The sequence below is a fragment of the Ceratotherium simum genome, chromosome 1 (assembly GCF_057802395.1).
Source record: "Ceratotherium simum simum isolate JZ-2026a chromosome 1, ASM5780239v1, whole genome shotgun sequence".
Taxonomy (NCBI): domain Eukaryota; kingdom Metazoa; phylum Chordata; class Mammalia; order Perissodactyla; family Rhinocerotidae; genus Ceratotherium; species Ceratotherium simum.
In genome coordinates, this window is record NC_141900.1 from 67,396,845 (window position 1) to 67,416,520 (window position 19,676).

Below are 19,676 nucleotides of genomic sequence, written 5' to 3' on the forward strand. Positions count from 1 at the left end.
AATTTCTAAGACTCCAGTAATTTGTTAGGGTTTCTTTTATTGTTCTAATTAATTATTTACTTTATTACTTGATTCTGTATTTGTAATTTGGTATTCTTTTTCTTCATGAGGACCCTTCAAATAGTATAGCTCAAGACCCCACAAAACTTGGTTTTGCTGCCATTGCTGTCTTCAGATAAGCATTTGGTTAGCTTTTCTCCTTCCTTACATTTTCTCTACCTGGAAGCTGCAAATCCATTATTCAAAGGGAACTGGGGCACCAGCATTAGATGCCTCGAGACGTAGCTAGTGGGGTAACTTCAGGGTAATTTCCACTCTGCCTAACTAGTCTTACGAAATAGAAAAAAATGGCTGCAATGAAATGGTGACAGCACGTGGCTGGCTCCAACAGCTGTTTGGGTTGCTTTAAAACTTTGCTAACACCACTCTGTTTAATTTCACACTGTTCAATTATATGTGGGTGACCTTAAGCAAGGCTTAAAGGAGCTGTGACAGAGACAGCCTCAACTCTCACTATGTCTTTGACACTCTTCATGTGTGATCAGAATTCCATACCCCTCTTCTAAACAGTAGAAAAAGAGTTGCTTTGGTCTGCCATCTTCTTCCTTCGGTCTGACTAAAGCAAATAGGCAGCGGGCTTTTAAGGAGGGTGGAAAGTAAGAGAACAGGGTTCGGTTTGAACGTAGTTGCTTACCCAAATGCCATTACAGTTTGAATCCTGATGTATATCCCAGTTGTCCGGCCTGAAAAGAAAACATCAGCATTGGTCTTTGACATACACTTGTCAATCAGTGAATGCTAGCTTCATGAGTGAATGAATGAGTGCTACACGAAATGTCTTTGATAGACAACAGGTTCTTCAAGGACGAATGCCACACACCATTGTGTGTTGTGGCACACAGAAGCCTCCACTTGGCTTCTTTGCCATTATCTTGGTTTGGGTATTTGCTGGAAACTGTGGACCAAATCCAGTCTTTTCATGATTGACTATATTCATGGACTATATTGTTGTGGAATGGTGCTGATAAGCATAATGAACGAGTGTGCAGTCCATTTTATTTAGACAGGTGGAGCCATTAAAATTATGTCTCTCAAACCCCAAACATCGGGTTAATTTAATACTTTGGCATTGTGGTCACAGCTGAGATGAAGGTTGGCATATCCATTTTTTGAGGTCAGAGATGTGATTGGCTGAACATCAGCCCGGGATTAAAATGCGACATGCGCTCCGCTCACTGGAGCCCTCTCCTCACTCCCAGTGGACAGGCTACTATTTCTGGTCTCAGTCCTGCATGTAGAACTCATGAAGGGGGCTGGATAAATGTCCACAATAACCCATTTGCTCACTTGTTTCTCCCACTAGACTGTAAGCTCCATGAGAGAAGGCATATTTCTATGTTGTTTTCCACCCAACGCGATGTAGAGTGCTTGGCAATTAGTACGTGCTCAATGAACATTTCTTGGAAGAATGAATGAACGAATGCTGTTCTTTTTTCACTGAGCTTTGCTTCAATCGGGACACAGAGGTGCCTCCTCTCTGTAAGCATGAATCCCCTAGGCTGGGGGAAGGAATTATGCCTCCTGCCTCCTTTTCAGAAGGTAATTTTCAAATCAATGACCAGCAGAGACAGTTACCTTCTGCCCGGGTACACCATCCCGTTGCTGTCATTACAATCTCTTCCTCGCCAGTGATAGCCCCGCAGTGTCTGAAATGGAAGAGGACACACAAGAAGGGTTCAGTTCTGTCTTGATGTTATCCATGATGAAGGTCAATTACAGCTGTCCGAGGGTTATTGTCATCTGCAGTTTTTAATTCACATACAGTCTAGGCACACTGGAGATTACTAAGAAAATTAAGATGAATATGATAAGACATGCTGTGTGAAGTGAAATGTAGTACAGTACCAGGGCCGTTAACAGGTGGTAGTGTGTGTGTATGTGAATGTGTGTGTGTATGTGAATGTGTGTGTGTATGTGATGTTGGGGTGTGCCTGTATGTGGGTGTATGGAGGTGCATGTGCATGAATGTGTATTCACGCGGGCATGTGTGGTTATATGTGTGCATGTTGTAACTAAGTGTGCATGCACACATATGTGTGTTCGTGTATGTGTCTACGTGCAGTTCCACAGACAGCGGGACTGTCTAACTCCCTGAACTTTCTCTGTTAATCATCAGTTTTCTTAGGCTCCAAAACAATTGGGTTATTTGGTCAAATGATTAATCATTTTACTGGATAATTAAAAAATCTTTAGCCAAAGTGGTTAGTTATGTAGATGTATTGTATGTTTGACCAGCCTGATTTGAGAGAATCAAGGGCTATGATAATGTCAAAAGATGCTTTTATTTCTCCCATTCCCAGGTAGAGTATCTGTGATCCCACTAACTTTGGGGAGTAACAGATGTCAATCTGTTACTTGCTTGTTTGCTTTCAGAGAGAACATCCTGACATCCTAACTGCTCTAAATCAAACGCGCAAATACACGCATAAACACACACACACACTTTAAAAAAGTAAGTTAAAGTAGGTTTAAGAATTTCAAAAGTAACTCAAAACACCTTTCAAGATAACTGTAATCTTCATGGAGAATTCCAGCTGGGAACAGCTTCAGGAAAGAAAAGCAGTCTGGGTCTAAGATCCACTTTGATGGTCAATGTATTATTAAGACGCCAAAAAGTCCATAAAAATCGTGAAATGGTATATCATCAAATTAATAATACATTCAAATGGAGTTCAATCTTGTCTTATTAAAGGAAAGGAATTTGTAGGAAGTGATACAATATTTAGTGAACATTTGGTTACTCTTAACAATACTTACTGGGAAAACACTGTATTTGTCTGAATCTACGTCTTTGAATGGCATAGAATTTTTTATAGCTCTAGAAAAAAGAAAACAAACACCTGGTGAGCCAAGAAAAAAAAAACTGTGCTTGTGAAAACAAATAGAGACATTTTCAGATATAGCTGTGCTGAGTTTTTGTGACAGAAGCCCATTCTAAAAATAAAATTAAGGGCCTCCGTCGTATGTAAGAGTGCCAGTCAAACTTTGTCATTCTCTGCTCTCCACTCAAGAGAACTATCTTATCTTTTATATTTAACTTGGCCCTTATGAGGAAGTAAAATAATTGAAGTTTTAGAGGGCATGGGGTATTGATGTTGAGATCTCCAGGAAAGAAGGAGACTGCATTTTTGGTACGGTCTGGTCCAGTCAATGAGTCAGCGCTATGGATTGAATTTTCGGTGTTTTACACATTCTGTGATGAGACTCTTTTCTTAAAATTCTACTCTTTTAAGTCATTTACTCTGAGAATCTTGAGGCATTTAGTTATCATTAGCTGGCCACTTTAGTCCTGGGAAACTAAGGACTCTGATGTGATTGATGAGCAAGCAAATTCATGCCAAAGCCATGGACACCTCCTCTGGGTGAGTATTTCCCTGTATCCTCACTACCAGAATTTTCCAGGCTCCCAAATGGTGAACACTACTTTCCCTCTGGGAAAATCACTTATGGGGTAGCAGGGTAGTGGGGTCATATGGAGGGTGAGGCTATTCTTGGAGCTTAGACTGTAGAGAGACTAACATGACCCTTTATAGGATTTATTAAAATGTCTTTTTTTTTTTTTTTTTTTGTGAGGAAGGTCAGCCTTGAGCTAACATCCATGCTAATCCTCCTCTTTTTGCTGAGGAAGACCAGCTCTGAGCTAACATCTATTGCCAATCCTCCTCCTTTTTTCCCCCAAAGCCCCAGTAGATAGCTGTATGTCATAGTTGCACATCCTTCTAGTTGCTGTATGTGGGACGCAGCCTCAGCATGGCCGGAGAAGCGGTGCGTCGGTGCGCGCCCGGGATCGAAACTGGGCCGCCAGTAGCATAGCGCCCGCACTTAACCATAAGCCACGGGGCCGGCCCCTAAATGGTCTTTTGAGTCAAGAGCTTCTCAGCAGTTCTGAGAGCCCCAAGATGAATGAATGCAGCCAGAGCCAGCGTGGAGCCTAATTGGTAGCACGGAGCCCATCTTATGAACTCTGGAATGGTGGACCCACCAGAAGTTCAGGTTATAGCCCTCTTTGGAGATGACATCTCTGTGAGACTAGGTAGTTCTCTCCCATGTTCATATTTGACCTCTCACACAACTGTTTCCTTTGTCTAGTTGAAAAAGTGAGGAAAGACACACACACACACACACACACACACACACAGAGTGAGAGAGAAAGACTGAGAGAGATGATAGGGGCCCAAGCAGCCATATTTTCAGTCTAAGAAAAGGTGCTGGGTGAAAGGTCTCACTTTAGCATGCCAAAGCTATTCCTTCCCATTTTTGCCATCTTGGGGATGAGAGTTTGTCCTTGAAAGAAGGAGCAATGAATTGTCTCTAGAATTGGAAAGCTAGTTCATTAAATTAGCCTTCACCTGCTTATTTTAAAGGCTCAAAGTGACTAACTATAGCCATTTATTCTAGACATGAGAGGGTTGATTGGTCATCCAATGTGGCATAAACTGCAATTTACATAAACTCCACAATTCCTTGTTCACAGCCCCCAAATCCAAACAGCTCTGAAAACCAAGAGTTTTTTTTTTCCAACTTTGTAGCAATTTCTTTTGGTGGCAAACTTGACCTAAACTGATATAAGGCAGTTCATAAGCTTTACCCTACTTAGCGTGAACATTCATACATTTCACTGCTGAAATACGATATGTTTGATCAGGAGGTGCTGAGAGTGTTAGATGACATAGTATATGCACCATATGTTGATTTCTTAAAATCTGGAGAATTCTGAATTCCAAATCACATCTGGCTCCAAGGTTTGGGATAAGGCATTATTGACTTTTACTAACATTACTTCTGCAAAATTATATCTAAATTTGATACCTTGTATATCCTTACAGGTATCTGGTTGTATGCTGAAATATTCATTCATTCATTCATTCATTCATTCATTCCACAGGCATTTTGGAGTCCCTGCTGTGTATCAGACATTATATTAGATATTAGGGATAAATATAAGCATTTCCTTTGCTAGAGGAGCTTAATGATAGGTGCGGGAAGCAAAGCACTGATAGATAACTACAGCACTATGGAGAAAACACTACAAAAGGGTTGTGCACCAAGAGGGAAAACATCTCTAACTCCACACAGGGGAGGAGGTGAACTTAAGGTGAAATCTAAAGGATGAGAAAGCATTTTCAAGGAAAGTAATTGGGTGAAGGGTGTGCTAGCAGGAAGGAAAAGCCAGGGGAAGCCCCTTAACATAGCTCTGGGTTCTGAAATTAGACTCTCTGGGTTTGAATCCCAGGTTTGCTGTCTATTTGCTATGTGCCCTTGCAAAATATTTAATCTTTCTGTACCTCTGTTTCCTCATTTTTAAAATGGGGCCAATATTAGTACCTGCCTCCTAGGGCTGTCGTAAAGACTAAATGAGATGCTACATGTGAAGCACGAAGACCTGTGCCAAGCACGTGGTAAGCACTCACGAAAGGTGAGTTTAGCTCTTTTTGTTATTAAGTGCAACAGTGACGGTTATTCCAAGGGAGTTTCTAGGGCTGGGCGAATAGGAGCCAGGTGTCGGCTCTTATGACATTTTAGTTTCTGGAGACATCCCAAATATAATCCATGGACTGTCTTCAGATTTGCAGGTTTCCAGCCACACAATGTTCTATCCAGTTACCATGTGGGCTGGGGCAGCTAATCACTTGCTGGCTGCTGCTGCTCTGTCACTGCCAGATGCTGGGCTAGCAGGCATGACCTAGTGAGCAATTGTAATTGCAGCTGGATGCTATTTATTACATAATAGTGAGCTATTCAAGTTCAAACTCCCTAAAATTATTTCATGAATCTGGGGCATTACAACAAAGGAAAACTAGGGAGAATAAAGTTTCCATGTGTACCTGCCTCACATCTGAGTCCCAGGCAGCACTCCACGGCCAAGAGTGGGTCTGTTTTGTACATATGTGGATGTGTTATATGCATCTCCATAAGATGAAAGGAGAACAGAGAAAACCATGGAAGGATACACCCTGACGTGTTGACATGGCTCAGCTTGGTGGCAGGGACAAGGACAGACATGGGTGGAATGAGCAGGGCATGGGAAAGAAGGAACAAGTGAAAAAGGAAAAAAAAAGTAATAATGAATTAAAAGCACAATTAACGTAGGATTTGATAGTCTGTATACATTTATGTGAAATAACACATATGTGGGTTTATGCATATAGAAATTAAGTGAAATAATCTACTAGAAGAATAGATTATCAAGAGGGGACCCTCCTGATTTATCATTGTTACAATAAAAAATAAACGTAGGTAGGCACTGTGAATTTTGATCAAAACAACAACAACAAACTTGATTGCCCCATAGCAGTAGCCTGGTATTTTATACATTTTTTTTCTAGTAAAGTCGTGCTTTTTTCTTTCTTTATTCCCTCGTTTCTTCACTAAGTCCCTACCAAAGCTAAGCACTGTGATAGGTACCAGGGATAAAGAGTGTACCAAGAAATGGTATCCCCGCTCTCCAAGAGCTGTTGTTCAGTGTGGGAGACTGATGGGGAGGCAGCATTAGAGGAACGGGGTACAGGGGCAGGCACTGGTGAGCTCGGAGTACCGAGGTGAGCTAGACTGAACTTAGGCTGGGAGTGGGTGGAGACGCCTCTAATGCATTTTGAAGGCACTAGACCAAACAGGATGGGGGCAGGGAGAGGCACAGAGCAGGAAATGCATTTCTGCTGGAGGGGATTTTATTGAAGGAGTATGCAACAGAAGACACGCAGGTCTCGTCTCTACCACCTGCCCACTGTGCTAGTGGGTCAGGCGTTTAATTTGCTAGAACTTATTTGTTCATCTAAAAGTGGAGCTAAAAGTTAAGGGACAGTGTAGTGGCCTTTGGAATCAGGCTGCTGGGTTCAAATGTCGTGTTTATCCATGACTAGCTTTGTTATCTTGGGCAAATGGCTTTACCTCTTTAGAAAGGAGATAATAATGGTGCCTGCTTTATAGCGTTGCATTTACAAGAGTTCCTGGAGTATAGACAGCACTAGATAACTTTTAGTTATTATTATTACGGAGCCACAGGTTGTTTTGAAGAATAAATGCCGCTGCATTTAAACATGCTTTGTAAACAATAAATCACTGACTAGATTGTGACCTGGTGCAAATGCTACTTGAAGCACAATGATTTTTAGGAAGAAGAAAAGCACACTGCTTTTGCTTTTTCATAAAAGAAGAGTTTCCCTTTTAAATTGGGCCGGGAAAATCCCTGGATGAAGATGCTCTTGAATTCAGTTTTTCAAAGGTGGTTCAATTGAAGAGTTGTCATTTTGGGTCCAGCTGGCCCCTGTTTGACATAGAAAATGATGCTTTCAGCAAGGAGGGGACAGGGGTCTCAATTCAACAAGAGCTGCGCATGATGGAATGACTAGGGCCTGGGGAGCTGGCTGCACCTCAGCCTCCCCGTATCTTCTTTCACGTCTGATGCTTCCCCTCCTGTCCCCATGTCCTGATGCTCTCTGCCTCCACCCTTATTCATGGAAAGCAGTGTTGATACTGTTTCTGGGACCCAAGCCAGCACTTTGCACAGCTGGCTTGCAAAAGCTCATGCAGGCAGATGAATCAGAAAAAGTTTCTGAACTCTTGGATCCCTAAGAGGCTCTGAATGTGGGTCAGAAGCATAGCCTCCTCCTCTCCCGAGATACTTTCACAGCAGACAGGAGATGTTCTGTGGGTTTGGCTCCCATGAAGCTCATGAGACGAAGGATGGCCGAACATAGGAAAAGTGTCTCTCTTACGGGTTGAACTGTGTTTGCCAAAAAGATATGTCGAAGTTCTAACCCTCGGTCCCTGTGAATGTGACCTTATTTGGAAATAGGGTCTTTGCAGATGTTATCAAGTTAAGATGAGGTCATTAGAGTGGGCCCTAATCCAGTATGACTGGTGTCCTAATAAAAGGAAAAGACAGACACAGAGGAGGGTGGCCGTGTATGAAGACGGAGGCAGAGACCGGAGTGACGCAGCTGCAAGCCAAGGATTCACGGCCACCACCAGAGGCTAAGAGGTGAGGAAGACCCCGGGTCTCAGAGGTACTCTCAGAGGGAGCAGAGTCTCAGAGAGACACTGCCTACACCTTGCTTTCGGACTTCTAGTCTCCAGAACTGAGAGAGAATACGTTTCTGTTGTTCCAAGCCCCCCAGCTTGTGATATTTTATTACAGCAGCCCTAAAAACCAAATATAGCCTCTCAGTCCAGATGTGCAGCCTGACTCTCACCTCTGGGTGTTCTCATCTCTAACCCCTCTCAGTGAGAGCCAGGCCGGACTAGAATGCGCTCAAGTAACAGGAACTACCTGCAGGAGAGCAAGAAGAAAAGCAGCAGGGGCCGGGATGGGTGGTGCGGTCTACGTGAATGTCTCACAGCTAAAGAGCATGATTTTGAGTCATTAAAGCATCACCTGTACATGCAGCATCCACAGTCTTGCCCCTGAACTAGAACCTGAGTGCTGGGGAGGACACAGACAATCAGGAGCCCAGGAAAATGCGGTGCTCTCTCTCTAGGTCTCAGGCCAGGGAGTCTGCATTTTAAAAACTTCCCAAATGATTCCGAGGTGCAGCCATAATTTAGTCTATCCCTTAAGTTTAGATGTGGGGAAAATGAGGCTCAGAGTGGCTCAAATTCTCAAAATTGGCTCAAGAAGCAGCATTGCGTAGGAGTCAAGAATACGGATGTTCCCAAAGAACACACACCTGGGGTGTATCTTGGGTCCTCAGTGGCTGGGAGAAGTTACTTCTTTAAGACTCAGTTTCCTCCTCTGTGAAATGGGAATAATAATAATCCCTACTTCATGGAGCTGTTGTGAGAACTAAACGTGGAAATGTACTGAAAGTTCAGCATTGGGCACCTAGAAGAGGGCCCGTATACTACCCGGTAGCAGCAGCAGCAGTCATATGTGAAGTAGCCAAGTGGAAGGCAGAAACGATGCTATTTTGCCTCTCAGTCCAATGTCCCTCTTAGGACCCTGTTCCATCTCTGAAGGTTTTTGGACAGTCATTACTCTGACATCCAGCATAACCTCATATTCAAAATGGAGCTGGAGTATGAGATTTTAAACTGAGACAGGAGGGCTTGGGGATTCTGGACAGTGTCTCTGTATTCAGAACTCTGTTCATACATATCTGAGCCAGATTTTTTTAGGAAATAGTTTGGGCTCTGTGAAAAAATGGTCTCTTTTCAGCCTCCCGAGTGCCTTGCACTAAAGATGCATGAAGAGTCTCTGCGATGACGAGTTGCTGCCCTTGTCTGTATCTCACACAACCAGGAACGGGGGCGCTGTTTCTGAGTGTGGTGCAAGTGGGCACCACTCTGCTCAGGAAGTGTCACGGGCAGGCTGTGTTCCAGCTCAGGGTACAAGTCAGGCTCTGAGGTTCAAAGATACTGGTATTCAGTATATTTCCAAATTGATTTGGTCAGAGCTAATTTGTCTTTTAGTGTCTGTACAAGTCGTGAGCAAGAAACACTTTCATCTTTGGGAAGATGCCTTTTAAATTTGAAGATCACTTTAGTGATTAGCAAACAGGGACAACCAAAGATGCTGCCCCATGCCAGTGCTCAGGAAGGTGGAAATGGCATACATACAATTTAATCTTCTGACAGATCTTGGCCAAAAATGGGAGAGAACAAATATCAGAACCACTTCTGGAATATTTCTGGAGAGAAAAAAAACAACAAAAAGAGTGGTTTAGTTCAAGGAATGGTTCCCCAACTTCTAAAGGCCTTTCCTCTCCTGTTGGCTCCATGGTCTGGATTTCTGGATTCTCCTTCCTCCAGAATGCCGGCCATTTTACATAACTAAGCAACCTCTTGTTCTGTCCCCACACTCCATATTCACTCCTTCTCTGTGCCTTTGTTCCTGCTGGTTCCTCAGCCTGAAGGCTCCCCCTTCCTCTTCACCCAGCCAGCTATTCCCACATCATCTATTCTCCACCTCTTCCCAGAAGGGTCTGGCCCACCTTGGTCTGTTCTACTCAGACAACCACATTCTCTTCCTCATTCTACCCAAGTGCTTTGAAAAAGAATTTGAAAATAAAGAACATTTTCAAATAAAATAATTCCCTCCTATGAAGAGGTAAAATAAAGACTCATGGGAGAGACGTGGCCAGGGCTTGGGAAGAAGGAAGAAGGAAGGGCCCTTCCCTGGGGGAGTGGAGGGGGCAGGAGAGGTGCTTCACTAGCAAAGGGATTTCGGATGGCAGTTTCCATAAGACTCCAGCTGTGCGATGAAGTAAAAGCCCTGACTTTTTACTAAGCAGTGCTTTGAGAAAGATTGTGATTTCCATGATGCTTTCCTCAGTTGAAAGAAAAAGAAGACAACAGGGTAGAAAAAGTTAGGAACCAACATTTATCCACGAAGTGAGAGATGCAGTCGATTCCTGCCAGCCCAGAGTCCTTCAGGTGGCTATGAGTTGTATTAAGGGCGTTGGCGATATTTTGACCCTGGCAAAGGAGGATCGGCAACCCTTTTAGGCTATAAATGAAATCTTTAAGGATCTTTGTGATATTTGCTCAATTTTCTAGGATTAGAGGAAAACTCCTGACTATTGCCCCCATCTATATGCAAGACATGAAGACAGAAAAGGCTGTCCTTGCCCTCACGGAACTCAGGGTCTAGTGGAGGGTGGGAGTGGATAGCCCAGCTCTTAGTATGCTCTGCGATGTGTGTAGTGGTCCAGGCATTAGCAGGGCTGTCTAGGAACCCAGAGGAGGAGGCAGAAGATGACCCAAAAGTCAAGTAGGAAGGAGTCAGGTGGGAAGGAAAAGACAGATGCTCTATGCTTTGTGATTCCAATGCAGTCCGCAGACTTGATACAGAGGCAATTTATCGGCCCCACCCCGATCCACAGAATCAGAAAGCCTGGGGGTGGGTCCCGGGAATCTGTGTTTTCACAGCCTCCTGGTCATTCTGATACCTGATAAGGTTTGAGAACCACTGTTCTGGGTCCTAGCTGCTGAAAGCGTGATCACCAACTAGGAGCATTGATACCACCTGGGAACTGGTAGAAATACAAAGTCCCACAGCAGACCTGCTGAATCAGAATCTACACTTTTACAATGTCCTTTTACCAGGTCCCAGTTGTTAGAGCGCACACCAAAGCTGGAGAAGCACCGCTCCTGGCAGAGGGAGCACCCCACAGAGTGCTGTGGAGGCATGAGCAGGTCTGACATCTTGGGAGACCACAGAATGCTTCGACATGGCTGGAGCACAGGGAAGCATGACAATGAGGTGAAGTACAGAAGGAAGGAGGCATCCTGACAAACCTAGGGTGCTGCACTACGTATGGTCCTGAGGGCAGTGGGGAAGGTGTTATGCGGAGAGATTGCATTTGCATTTCAAAGGTATCTCTGGGAGTGACAGGATGGCCTAGAGGAGGCAGGATGGGGCAGAAAGACCTTTGGCAGATAGAGATCCTGAGGCCTGATCCTGGGGTTTCTAACCTTCGCACTATTGTCAATTTGGGCTAATTTAATTCTTTGTTGTGGGGCTGTGCTGTGCGTTGTAGGATGTTTAGCAGCATATCTGGTGTCTACCCACTAGATAGCAGTAGCACCGAAATATCTCCAGACATGGCCAAATGTCCCCTAGGGGAGGACAAAATTGCCACTGGTTGGGAACCACGGATGCAAGGCGGGAGGAGGGGGATGGTGGTGAGAGGAGCGAGGTTTACCAGGCTGAGTCCAGAGACCTGGTGACTGATTGAGGTCAGGACTGTAGACATACTGTAAAGCAAACACCAGCATGAAATTATACCACAGCATTGGTGGCAATTTGGAAATATAGACACATTCTAAGACACAGAGTCTGAAGTCAGGTTACATCCAAATGTTTGAGCTACTTCTTTTAGTATTTAGTTTAGTCTAAAGGCCTTGGTGTAATTAACCTAAGGGCAATGGAGATTTTAGCACTGGTGATAACCAATACATCAAAAACAGTTATATGGACGGCCTTATAATGACTACACAAGAGGTACAATAGAATAAAATGTTATAATTGTCTGCTGTCAAAATTCAGCCTGAAGTCTGCAGGGGTCTTCGACATTCATTGTGCAGAAATTGGGGCTAGAATGTGGGCTTGATCTCCCCAGAACTCCTCCTGTTTAGACAGAGGTTTTGATTATTTGGTCTTTTCATCATGTAATTCAGGAAAGACTATCCTCTTACAATTTACTCGCAAAGAGAAGTAAGACAGACATAGAGCAACACTGCAGAAGTCCTTGTGTGCATGCTCGCCAGCCCCTTCCTTTCAATTTGAACTTTGCTAGACAGAGGCAAAATGTGGACTGTTATTAACTCAGCAATGGATTTAAAATATTGCATCTGGCTGCATGTAATCCCTTCTAAGATGAAAGTCTCAAATCTGGCTGTCCCTGGGCGCAGGAGTCACGCAGCATCTTCACTTTGCAATCTATTTAGCCAGCTTCTGATTGCATCCTGAGTATTCCACACACCAGGATGTTAAATTAGTACAGAACAACAAATGGGGGTTGAATAAAGCAAAGTGCGGTGAGTGGGGTAAATAGAAGGTCAAAGAGGGAGAGTAACCACTCTTCTGTCCAGAGCCAACCTGAAATTGAATTTCTGCGTGGTAAAGTGCTTTTCAACCCTCCATGTGTATTATTTTACTTGGATTTAATTGGACTGGGGCAGAGCTTGAACAGCAGCAATTTTAAAAGTCTTCCCAGACAATTCTATTGAGCAGGCAGGTTTGCAATCAGGGCCGTCATATACAGGCACACAGGTTGTACACTGCATGATTCTAAGATCCACATAGCTTGTGATGTGAAGGGTGCTTCCTGAAACTTAGTACTGAGGAGATCTGGTCAAGAGCTCTGGCACAGTGGGAAGGGTAGGGACTTGTAAGTAGTTAGATCTAGATTTAAATGATGAGTTTCTCACTTACTAGCTGTATGGAGTGGGTGAATTACTTAACCTATCTGATTTTTAGTCCTCTCATCTGTAAAATGGGGTTTATAACAAAAGCATGCTCTCTACTTTGTAGGGATTTTTGTGAGAATTAAATAAATTGATTCCATAACTCAGATACTCTAAACCCTTAGATGCTCAGTGCTCTGCCAAATCCATGAAGCGTCCCCCTGAGGAGCCTCTCAGGGTCTCACTGAGATGCAGATCTTTTCTGGAACATTTGATTCCCTTCAATAATACTTAACTTTTCCCCAGTCTGGATTCTCACAGTCTGACAGGCTGTGCTGAAGTAATATGCAACCTACTGTGTGTTTCTGTCTGCATCCTGGCTAGGTCGGCAGTCATATAGTCCATTACAATGCAATTAATTGCAGCCAGTATCCTCTGAACAGTTTTTCAGAGACACTTATTTGCATTTTCTGATGATTTTTTTCTTTGATAGCTTTAATCTGGAGAGTAAATAAATTGGAAGAGGTTTTTGAGGAGTTTTTTATTGTTGAATTGTTCAGCAGAATTTTTTTTTTGGCTTCTCTCCAGAATTGCAAGCATAATCCACGGGGCAGGATTCCAATAATTCCTTGCAAGGAATAAAATGACAGAAATGAAAAATTGTAAAATCCTAATTAGCCTTTGAGTCAATGCCAAGGCAGTTTGTGCTAGTGAAATAAACAATGCCCTGAGAATAAGTTTTTAGATGCATATTGAGAAGAATAAAAGGAGAATTGCATTATTCTCTAGTTCTGTTTAGAGTTCTGAAGGTGGTGGTCAAGGATTTCATGTGGTGTTTCAATTTCTTGCTCAATGACTTAAGCGTATTGGGCCTTTAATTATTCACTGAATTAAATAATGGTAGGCAATGCAGACACTGTGATTAATTAATCCATTGTGTACAAATGCCTGCATATTGCCATTCACATGTATCAGCTTTGTACATCAAAACCTGTATGCCCCCTACGAGTAGGACTGCCAGATAAAATATTGCACTGGACATTCTTATATGAAAAAATTGTTTATTTGAAATTCAAATTTAATTGGACGTCCTCTATTTTTATTTGCTAAATCTGGCAAGCCGAGCCCTGAGGGATTTTCCTCCCCTTTATTTCCATGTTGCCAAATCAATATTACCTTCAATGTATTGCATCAGGGTGAGTGATGAGCTGGGTCAGCAGAGAGAAGCCAAGGACGAAGTCCATGCCCCCTCATCTCTGAAGAATGCTTCCGTACTGCCAGGACCTTGAGCATCAAGGGAGATACCATCCTTTAAAGGTCTACTTTTCTGCCTCTCTTAACATTGGGGCAGATTTGCAACCAGTGCCTAAGTCAAATACTTGACTCCATAATAACTGATTTGAACTGAACATTCTATCTGTTGAATAAAAGTATTATTACAAAGAGGGCAAAGTAGGGGAGAGGAATCATAACGGTGATGAGTTTAGCCAGCATTTATTGAGAGCTTGGTAATTCCCAGGCATGATACCGGGCACTTGACATTCATCAACTCTATTAGTCCTCACATCCATGCTTCGAGAAAGGAACACTATTATTGTCCCTGTCTTACTGACAGGAAAACTGAGGCTCAGCCGAAGGTCACATTTTTAGAAAGAAGAGGAGCAAGAGGATACAGCCTCTTTCAAAACGGTCTGCCGGAGGGCAGCAGATCTCAACTGTGTGTACCAGAGGGCATTTGACAATGTCAGGAGACATTTTTGGTTGCCACGACTAGGGAGGGGTGGATGGTGCTGCTGGCATCTAGTCGTGGAGGACAGGGATGCTGCTGAACATCCTACAACAATCAAGAATTATCCAGCCCAAAATGTCAGTAGTGTCGAGGTTGAGAAACACTGCTGTAGAGAGAAGGGAGGAAAAAAGGGGTAAGGAGCTCGTGTTTCTACTTCAATCCAGTTCAACTAGGTGTGTTGTGGGCTTGTATCTGGAGTAGCCCCCGGCCTTTGGAGTGTGAGAGCAGGGGTCAGGGAGAGGTGAACACGCCAAGGATTCTACCCATTGATTGCTCACCAAAGTCGGAGATTTCTCGACAATCTGTCTTGCCTTCTCTAGTGTAAGTTTCCATGCCTCCTATAAAAACAAAGTTAGACAATATTATAATTTGTTCCTCATCTTTTCTTTCTATATTTTTTCTAAAGTTAGGATTTTTGAAGTCCTTAAATTTTCAATAAAGAAATTATTCCATAAATTTGTGATAAAATAATTCACAAGAAGGCAATTTCATGTTAATAACTATCTTTATTAAGGTATTTACTTTGTGCCAGATGCCATGCCAAGTACTGTGTAAACATTATCTAATTTAATCTTCACAACAGCTCTGAGAGATATGACATTTTTACAGATGAGAAAATTGAGATGCAGAAAAGCTGAGAAACTGGCTGAAGATCGCAGAGCCAGTGTCTGGCAGAGTCTGAACCTCAGCCTCCCTGCCCGTAATGCTATGCTGATCTCCCTAAGAAACTTGACCTTGTGTCTGAAAACCCCACTGCAGGAGGCTGTCAACAGCCGACCTGAGCGCCATATGCTGCTGTACTGAAAAAGGTTTGACTACTGGCATGTAAGGTCACACTCCATCTCTGGTTTACCTCCTCTTCTCCTGGTTAGACATCCCCCGTTCCCTTTCAACCATTTCTAGAGCATTTAAGCACATCTTCTGAGTTTACATTGCAACTATAAAGAGGTAGCTAGTTATTACCAATAACTGTTGTTATGGAACTCCAGGGACTACTGTGTTGGTGTATCTGTGGGAGGGTTGGGAGAAAAGTACCCTGGGGTGTAGTGAGGGATGGGGAGGATTTGCTCCAAGAGCTGCTTCCAGAGCTTTTGTCATCCCACTCAGTTCACATGTCCTGGCCTTGCCACATTCCTCCTCGGCCTGCTCCCTGTGTGGCCCTAATAGAGCAGGGGTGATGGTTCACACGCCTGGGTTCAAACTCCGGCTCTGCTGCTTACTAGCTGTGCATCCTTGAGCAAGTTATACTCCTAGCTCTTCAGTATCCAGAGAATTCCTTAACATATAAGAAAGCCCTATTTTTATCATCTGCAACATGGGGATTACAGCTCCCTACCTCATAAGGCGCTGTGAGGATTACAGGACATCATTCATGTAACACACCTAGCCCAGGGCCTGCCTCTATAATCCCCTGCTCAATAATTGATAGATGCTTAGAAAACTTCTGTCTTTCAGCTCCAGTTTTCCCTCATCCGAACCAGTAGGGAACCTGGGATTTGGGGACAGTGCTGTAGTTCTTGCTCCAGGTGACTGAGAACATTGTCCCAGCATTTCAGCAGAAAAAAATGGGTCCTGGAATGGGACTTGGAAGCTGGCTAGTCAGCAGAAGAGGCCTCCTGGGAGATGCTGGCCACTGCTGCTCATGGATGTTCAGGACTTGAGTCCCTCCTTGACTCCTTTTTACGTTCTTCACCCTGGGAGATGCCTTTCTCCGCCCTGGAGCTACGTGATGTTCTGAAGACCACAGCCACGTTGAGTGAGCATGAGCAGAGCAGTGACCACTCGGTGTGAGCCTGGGTAGGAGTGAATGTTCCAGGAGATGCTTTAGGAAGAAAAGCAGCAGAGCCAGCCGCAGCTCGCCCTCCACGGGCCGGCTCTGAAACCCTCTCCCTGGTGTCTGCCCGAAGTCACACTCCTCCAGCTCAAGTTCAAAGGATGGCAAACCGAGGCTCTTGTGTCAGAGGCAGCAGGCCCGCTGGCATCTAAGAGTGCATGTTAGCAACTTGAGAAAAGAAGCCGCTCTGTAAGTGGGTCTGGTTGTCAGGATGCCCTTGAATAGTGTTATGTTTCTTAAAACATTGAAACACTATGGTGCCAGTTGGTGAACAGTTGTGTCCCTGAGCTCCTGACTGTTCCCACCACTGCCCTGGCCACCCAGCCTCTCCCTAGGACTTCCAAGACCTCCTTGTGATCCGTTAACCAAGGGGTCAATGTCATGGTACACCCAGTGGGTACCTCCAGACTGCACTTCAACACGACACCCAGGGTCCATTCTGATTAGCTGACAGCAGGGCCAAAACAGTCCATTACAATCCCCACTTTTAAAATATGGACGTCTTTAACAGAAAGACTGCTTAGGAAATGGCCCCATTCAAAAACTGACTTTATTGGGGCCAGCCCGGTGGCGCAAGCGGTGAAGTGCGCACGCTCTGCTGCGGCAGCCCGGGGTTCGCCGGTTCGGATCCCGGGCACACACCGACGTACTGCTTGGCAAGCCATGCTGTGGCGGCATCCCGTACAAAGTGGAGGAGGATGGGCATGGATGTTAGTCCAGGGCCAGTGTTCCTCAGCAAAAAAAGAGGACGATTGGCAGATGTTAGCACAGGGCTGATCTTCCTCACACACAAAAAAAACAAAAACAAAACTCACTTTATTGAATGCAATTTTGGCTTTTTCTGGAAATTCCAACAAATCCTGGAAATTCTCCTATTGTATAAAGCAAGCATCTCTGGTGAAGTCACTATAAGACACTAGATCCAGTTGTAAATTTCTGTTATGGTGGATTTTTTGGCTGCCCTTATTAACCTAAAGTTCATTCTCCACAATATTGAAACTTGGAGGTGGTATTCTTCTGCCTTAATTACATGCCCTCTGCTTCTCTGTCTCAGAAGGAAAGACGCCTTTGCATTCTGAGGCCCAGCTCAAGCATCTACAGGGCCTGACAGTCTGTGTTACATACTAGGTGCTCAATAGATACGGAAATAAAAAGTGAAAGAAAACACTCATGATATTATGTTAAGTAAGGAAAACAGGCTAATCAGATTTTACATGGACATAAAAAATCCTGCAAAGAATTATGCCATAATATTTGTGGGTGATATCTTTGTCCTTTTGGTTCTTTTCTGTGTTTTCTAAATTTTCAATAATGAGCACAAATTCAGTTAATAAATGCTTTCAAAAAAGATCTCAATACACGTGACCCTGTTTCTTATTGAAAAAGAAAATGATGTGCTCAGAGCACAGGGACGTGGTGAGAGCCCTGGAGACCTGGTGGTGAACAGACATCCCTGCCCTCCCGGAGCTTTTGGGCTGGAAGGAGACAGATCAGGAACAAGTACAGCAAACAGAAGTAAGATGAAGCAGGGAGAGGGCCCTGGCAACATCTTCCTGGGGAGGCCACTTGGACCCCCTTGAGAGAATCAATTTGATTTTAATCCAGCTTAGTTCTCTGGGCGGATCAATGTTTAGTGAGGGGTGAAGACAAGCAAAAAAAAAAAAAAAAAAAAAAAAGTGACAAGGGCTGCTCCAAATGCCTTCTGATCCCTTAGTGCTGAGCTGATTGAAGCTTCTGTGGTCCTCCCTGGAAGACTGAGGGCAGGTTGGTCTGGACCTGGCTTGACCAGAGCACCACTTTCTCCCACAGTTCAAGTGCACTAATCTGGACATAAAAAAGAGAGTCTAGATAAAGGCCTGATCTATATTCCCCAGAAGAAAATGGATATAAAGACTCAAAGACATTTGGAAAAGCTAATTTGTTTGCATGTCTTAGTGACAGGCAAAGGGGGCAAATTCTAAGTCATGTGAAAATGAAGATAATTGCTATCTCTCCTTGGTATCCTTTTCACGGTGTTTAAGCCATTGTTTCCAAGGAATGAGGACAATTTTCCATCTTCTGAAAAATTAAACCTTCAGAATGGAGGGTACAACTGTAATCAGTGGTTGGAGAGAAAGTTTGGGAATAGATTGTGAGCTGGATATATAAAACTCTTCTGGTGGGAAGCCATAATGATGTTTATGACTCAGCTAGAGCCGTGATCTGAGGCATAAGCTGATTCTCCATCAACAATGAGGAGCTTGGCCCTGGAAGTGCTCACTTGATCCCGCAATTTGTTATGGTCAAATCTTTTCAGCTTCTCATTACTTTCTCCTTTTGGTTATAGTATTTCCTTATTCCAGCTTCAAATCCCCTTGAGAGCCTATTTAACACTCTCGTGAGTGAATCGCCGAGGAAGCCATCACACAGGCTCACAGAGATATAAGCCGTCAGCCTGAAGGCTTATAGTCCAAAGAACCGTGGATATGTATATTGAATTTCTTTACTCAAGAACTCAGAAAATTCCAAGCACAACACGTCATGGTGCCCTAGCAATCTACAGAAGGGGAGAGGCTGGCCCTTTGCTTGATCATCAGAGTACACAGTAGCATATCTCCACGGAGGCTTGTGAAACATTTTTGTCTAGAATGATTTAAGTGTTCATCCAAACTAGAGCCAGCCCAAAGTCTTCAGACAAGAGGAGAGGCTTGGTGACTACTGACTGCTCTTGCTCCCCAGGGTGATGGCGGTTCTCGACCCTGGGCTCTGAGCAGCCTGGATGATGGAAGAGCCAGGGCCAAGCCCTCGTTGCCATCAGTTTCTAGGGCAAAGGGGTGCCCTGGGAGCGTTTGCACTCTGCCAAGCATTAGATAAATGGGAGCCTAAGCCAAATGGAGAAAGTTATCAAATTTAGCAGTCTGAATGTGGGTGAAACTTCCATCTTTAGTGGAAGCTCTTTAAATGATGTATAAATCACTATATCATGCTCTCCAGTGTTATTTCCTATTTAAAGTGAATTTGGACTCTAGAGTGTTTGCAGGTTTGAATCCTAGCTTCACCATTTACCAGTTGTGGGACCTTAGGCAAGTTACTTAAGCATTCTGAGCCTCAGTTTTCTCATCTGCAAAATGGGGATGATAATAACATTTTTTGTGAGGATTGAACAAG

General features: G+C 43.9%; 1 protein-coding gene across 1 annotated transcript in view; it reads right to left on the reverse strand.

Annotated features, from left to right (window-relative positions):
- Positions 1-19,676, reverse strand: part of AOAH (acyloxyacyl hydrolase) — a 188,646-nt gene that overhangs the window by 106,809 nt on the left and 62,161 nt on the right. The window contains exons 5-9 of the mRNA XM_004418824.3: positions 14,974-15,033; positions 9,616-9,686; positions 2,818-2,878; positions 1,636-1,706; positions 695-743 (exon numbers count right to left, since the gene is read on the reverse strand). Of these exons, the coding sequence (XP_004418881.1) occupies positions 695-743; positions 1,636-1,706; positions 2,818-2,878; positions 9,616-9,686; positions 14,974-15,033 (312 nt within the window). The remainder of the gene's footprint in view (positions 1-694; positions 744-1,635; positions 1,707-2,817; positions 2,879-9,615; positions 9,687-14,973; positions 15,034-19,676) is intronic.